This window comes from Hakea prostrata, chromosome 7, assembly GCF_041222555.1.
Source record: "Hakea prostrata isolate BN-2017 chromosome 7, UWA_Hpros_2, whole genome shotgun sequence".
NCBI lineage: Eukaryota > Viridiplantae > Streptophyta > Magnoliopsida > Proteales > Proteaceae > Hakea > Hakea prostrata.
The window spans coordinates 10,139,646-10,145,846 of NC_142606.1; the positions used below are offsets into that span (position 1 = coordinate 10,139,646).

At 38.8% G+C, this 6,201-nt stretch overlaps 1 protein-coding gene across 1 annotated transcript in view; it reads left to right on the plus strand.

Moving 5' to 3' along the window:
• Positions 1–5,937, plus strand: part of LOC149009629 (polyribonucleotide nucleotidyltransferase) — a 30,710-nt gene extending 24,773 nt beyond the window's left edge. Inside the window, exon 16 of the mRNA XM_089161019.1 lies at positions 5,365–5,937. Coding sequence (XP_089017145.1) covers positions 5,365–5,466 — 102 coding nt within the window. The 3' untranslated portion in view covers positions 5,467–5,937. The remainder of the gene's footprint in view (positions 1–5,364) is intronic.
• The last annotated feature ends 264 nt before the right edge of the window (positions 5,938–6,201 follow it).

The following is a 6,201-nucleotide window of genomic DNA, read 5'->3' on the forward strand; positions in this document are numbered from 1 at the left end:
TGTCTTAGGCTAATTGGAACCTGGGTCTAATTACCACAAAGGTAGATAACCAAAACAAAATTACAACTCAACAATATCTGGTGCAAATTACATAATCACAGAATAGGACAAAGTAGTATAGGGGGCTTCACAGAGAACAAGGTAGAAGGATAGGAAGAAGAAGGGGGGAGGGAAGACATAAGAAAAAGAAGGGGGGGGGCTTAGTGCGAAGGCACACAGCCACAGTCTCTTCACAAACACAAACACCATTTATTCTAGTCAATCTGAAAGTGCATCTTAAATGCAGGCTATTTAGAAGAAGAAAATCCAACTAATAAAGGAAACCTAGTAATCTAAGTAACAAACTTTTGACACTTCCCATCAAGCGGGAACATACTAAACTAGGGCTTCAACTTGGAATAACAAGATATTAAAAAAAAAACTTTGTTAATTTTGAGCATAAGTAGCAGCAGCAGATGTCGATAGACATGGAAAGAACACCCTGGAGATAATCAACAGAAACTTAAATAAACAAACTTCAAGTCAAAGGAACCATATCCATAAGTATAGCAGCACCAAAAGCACTATCCAAATAATACCAGTAGTAAGGAGGAATCTCCACAAAGGCTCTTTGCAAGAAGGCAAGTAGTAAGTAGAAGTATGGGTAGGTAAAAGGTAGTATGGGTTACTGCGGACCAAGTAGATAGGTTAAACAAACCAAATAGGTAGGTGTTGCTGTAGAATACCATCTTAAGATAAAAGTAACCACGAATAATACTCTTTTAGAAGTCTAGAGTAGATATAGAATAAGTCTTCAATCTCCCCTCACGTGTAGCACTACACGTGGACTGAACAAAATAATAACAAAACGTAGCACTGCAACCATATTCCAGTAATTATCAATGCACCTGTCAGTCTATCAAATAGAAATAATGGGTGCGCAACTGCCAATCATCAAAAAATTCGATGCTCAAGCTATTGTGATAGGAGTCCATCAAAAAATGGTAACATATAAGCTGGATTTTCAATTCTGTAATAAACCAGATTTTGTAAGGGTTATTTGAAAAGTAAAGAAGTCATAGATACAAAAGAAATTAGATCTATAGATGGTGATGTAACCCCAGGTCTGGGCCCATTCTTCAGGAACCTCTTTCTAATAGAACCAGCAGTAATTTAGGTTCAATCTTACGGTTTTTGGTTTGATTTCAGTCAACTCTTGTAGTACAGCAGCTATCTAGGGTCAATAACCTGTGGGTCAAGGTCTAGGGCTGGTTAAATGGTTAGGGTTTTAGGAGAGGTTGGCAAGGGTTAGGACTGTGTGGTCTTCATAATGCAGTTCAAAACTTTGCTGTAATTTAGAATCCAGAACTGACTTCCAAGTTTAGGGTTTGGAGAGAAGCTAGTGTCTATGTTTATAGAGTTTCTAGGGTTTACGGATGATTAGGGTTGATTGGGGAAGGGAATAGATTTCGGCCAGCAGGGTTAGGGCTTGGAAACTCAGGGAATTAAATCTGATTCTGTGGAATACCAGCCTCAGATTTGATTCCCAAGCTAGGGTTCCTAAAATTAAGTTTCCTGATGTGTCGATGACTCTAAGGAGGGTGGCTAGGGTTGAGGGGAAAGGGACTAAGGTTTGGCTGCCGTGTTGGTGCTAGGGTTTGGTTGAGCACAGAATTCTGTTAGTATTTGAATTTTACTTCCAACCTCTGAGTTAGGGTTTTTACAGGTAGAAGATGAATTGCAGAATTTCATAAAACTAATGGAAGCTGGGTCCTGCTGGAAGAAGAGGTATTGGATGAGGGAGGGGAAGGGGTGCAATCCTATTGGGAGAAGGATGGGGGAAGGGGTTGCAAATCCTAGGGGTTTTGGGATTGGGAGAGTACCCGTTGTAATCGGGTAGGGGAGGGGTGGGGGTTTCACTTACTAGGTGAAAAAAAGGTGGCTGTCAGGTGGTTGCAGGTTCTATTGATGCTTTTAGCTTAGGGCTGCCGCAGGGGAGGAATAAGCTGAAAACTACAGAGAACTTGAAGCTTCTCAAGTCATGGCGATCCTCTTTGGAGTTCGGATCCCACGACACACCTTGCCTCCAAACTCATCTTTTTTCCACCTAATATGAATTGATACAACTGATATGGCTTATTTATAGCCTTACATATAAGACAATTTAAAATAGGACTCAATAAACAAATAGAAGACTAATTAGGACTCAGTTAGAAATTCAATTGAAATAGCATTTCTTCTAAGACTAAAAACTCCCCTTAGCAACTAGAAGAGGAGTTGTACTTAGAACTCCTAACAAGAGACTTAAACAAGTGAAGTTCCTACTTAACAAGGAATCCAATTGGGAATGGAGTTCCTATTTGGCTCCAAATTGCATGGGGGAACCAACTAAACCACTTTGGCCTGAAGGGGAAAATGGTAAAATGATCAAAATACCCCTTAAGAAATTTGGCCAGCTCTTGGTGCCTCATGATTTGTGGGCTATTTTGGGCCCATAGCGTGGGGTGCTCTATACTTGTCAAACCTAGTTACATTAGATGGAGGACAAACTTGGAAGAAAAAGCTATGCGTATTCTTTGTCACCACTTTTCCTTGAAGTTATATTAGGTTTGCCCCTAGTTCTTCTAATTCCTTCGATTTAGATTAAATCACTTCTCCACACAAGGGCATTTAAAGCCCTCCATTGAAGGTGGCCATGCCACCTTAATCGACTTTCTTGTGGTTTATCGTTTATTGGAGCTACTCCAATTCTTTCTCTAGGATGATCGTTCATTACCTTATCCTTCCTAGTTTTCATAGTCCTATAGAATTTTCATTTGAGCTCTAAAGGAATACGACGATCACAAGAGACTCCAGACACACCTTCGACTTCGTCCACCCCTTTTAATTCCTTAGGAAACATTATCCTCTATGTCACTTTTTTTGTTTATGATTGAGCCAAGGTACCTAAAATAATCACTTTGTAGATCTGCTACTCATCATGTCTCACCACCTTATTGTCTGTCCTGTCACGACCAAAGTTACACATTAGATATTCCATTTTTGTTCTTAGTTTAAAGCCTTTTGATTCTAAAGTTGCTATCCATGATTCTAACTTGGTATTAAATCCTACTTGTGTCTCATCTACTAAAACAATATCATCAGCAAAAAACATACAACAAGGGGCCTGATCTTGAATTTGTTTGGTTAAAGCATCTATTATTAGTGCAAATAATCATGGGCTTAAAGCTGATCCTTGATGTAGCCCAGTTTAATTGGGAATGCCCTACCTTGTCCGCTCACTGTTCTTACACTTGTCACTAAACCATCATACATATCTTTAATTATGTTCACTATTTACTTGCAATATTTCTTTTATCTAGTACATTAAAGCTCTTGGGACTCTATCATAAGCTTTTTCCTTAGGAACAATGCTTGAATACCTGCAGTTGCTTTGATGTGGAAGTTAGTATTGATAGTGGAGTCAGTTGGAGGAGAAGAGGTTATCTTGTGACCCTCGGCAGAAATCACAAATCAGTTTAGCTGCAATCAGATAAGTGTTAAGATGAAAATGACAGGTCCTGTGGTCAGTTTCATGATGCTAATTGATGCTTTTGCTCTCAATTCATGTTGTAGAAGATCCACACAAGTTGCTAGCAGTAGGTAGATTAAGCCGGTAATATACCATTCATAGAATACCAGTCCATGTGATCAGCCAGAGACAAGAAAGATGAGAGAAAGAGGATCAAGGACAGTGGAGGAATATGCAGCCATAAGCCTCAGAGAAGAAGCTGCGATTAGTTGATGATTCTTTGAATCACAGGATCCCATTTTTATAAAGCTTTGCAGAAAGCAAATGACTCTTCTGCCCCTGACAAAGTGGCTGCAGGAATACAAGATAAAACATAAAAGAATAATTCTAAAACCTGTGACAGATCTGCCTTACAGATCCTATCGCTGCTAGCTTGTAACAACCATAGAAAAGAACCCCTAGATTTTGCATGTCTATAGTGCTGCAGCCCTCGAGAACAGAGCTCCGGAAATGGTCTTTCAAGGAAGCAATGCTAGATACGAGGGGCTCTAGTACCAAGTGACAGTATCTATCGTGTAAACCAGCACCTACAAGAGAAAGTGAAGAAACAAGAAGAGAAATTTAAAATGATGGCGGAAAGGAGAGAATGACTTAGAACCACAGTGAATTAGAGGAAGCCTCATAATTGTTTCAAGTATTGCAATCGAAGTCTATTTACAATAAAGTAAAGTATTTAAAAGAAAATTACAAGTCTACATTATTTTGGTGATGCACGATACACTACACTCCTGTTGGTGCATTTTCACAGTATTTACTGTTTTTGTACCTTAACTGATGACATTCATTTCTGTTAGTTTTAGGACCTAATTGATGTCTGTGACGATTATGGTTTAGCATGGCCAAGATGTCATGGACATTCTTGTCCATGTGCAGTTCAGAATTTGCCTAGTATAGTTACTTTCTAGTTTTAGTTTACCTTCTTTTTCTTGTTGCTTGGTTGACAAGTTATCTCCTTAGTATAGTTTCTGTTTTAGTAGATTTGGGACATCCTATGTAATCTATGCATATTTACATTTTCTTTTTGCTGTAACTCAGTTTTCTTAAACTGAGAGTAATTTCTAGTCTATAAATAGAGTGTAACAGGGGAGAGTCATACCTGTGAGCTCTCTCCCACTTTCTATCTTTCGGCTTCACCGCCTACTCCTCTTCTTCCCTGCTGTTCTGACGTCCTCAATTGCACAAACTGCCATATCCACTGTCAATTTCTTCCTTCTGGTACCCATCTTACAGTAGTAATGTTGGTAACCTATCCCTGTGGCTTGCTTCATAGGTTGGCCATAAATAACCAACAATTTCTGATACCTGTCTGGGAATTTAGGGTTTGGACAACATTTCCTAATTAAACATCATCTGAGTGCAATTGTTATTTGGATATTCCATAGAACTCACTCTAAACTTTTAATTAAACCTTGTAAGTGTGGATATGTTACTTGAGGGGAATTTGTATGTCTAAAGGAGAGGAAATGCATGTATTCCCAGTTGAATACCCAGCTCAGCAAAGTGCTTCCAAAAATTTCCTTTTCCTGTGTTGCAGCTTGATCATTTTTTGGCTATTGCACTCTGGTTGAAGCCATTGGAAATGATCTGTCCTTTCTTTCAACTTTGAAGTCAGCTTCAGCTATCTTGCTTGTTATCCTGCCCCATTGCGTTTAATCACTTGCCCATGATCCTGAGTATTGTTTGCCTGTCAAAGGATGCAAGTTTATTTTGTTATTCAGAGTGGCAATAATTATCTAAGATGATGCATTCTGCTGAAATCAGATTCTCTGTTTTTCTATTTGTTGCGTTTACAATTATTTCATTTCACCATACAGACTAATAGCAGGAGTGACTATGAAGTTGGTGATGAATTACGAGTTTGGTGCTCAAGTTTCAACAGCAAAGGAATTCCTGTGATGTCTCTGTTGGAAGACTAGCAATATGACGTCTCCAATCACAGCTGTATTAGATACTTGGCCATTTACAGGAACTAGAAAGAAAATAATCAACCCCAGGGAGGGAGATGCCTAATTTTCTCTGTTTGAAGATCGGAGATGTTGCAGGACTTGGTCCAAGCTCAATTTTGTACCTGTAATGTAAATGCGCAGTGTCTTGTTTCGTCAACTTTCTATTGGGGTTGAGTTTTCTAAAGGGGGTAATCTCCAATTCTACCACAGATGATATGTTCGGGGTTGGTCTTTTACCTCGGTGTTTCTTGTTCTCGTTCCTATGAGGGTTTTGGGTGTGCGATCGATGAGATTCTCTAGTGATTTGAATTCATTGTATACCATTTTCTTTTTTTTTTGGCGGGGGGGGGGGGGTTGGTTAAGAGTTGTATAATGAGCTTATTTATTGCGGCAATTTTTGAATATCTGTAAGCCTGTAACAAGTAAATTCTTTTTCCTCAAGCTGTCAACTCTTTCTGTTATTAATTCACTTATAGCTACCATTTTGCAAAGCTTATAGAATTGACAGCTTCTTTACTTGTTGATCTTGTACTTCAGTTGTAGCGTATCACCTCAACAAAGTGGGAATCTAAGGGTTTGTAGCTTTAAAAATGAGATTGAATGTGGATCACTGGATGGGTTTATGTATTAGAAAGGAACAGATATTTACCGCCGTAAATTACAGATTCTATAATATTTAAAGTATTTTGTTTCATCATCTTGTAT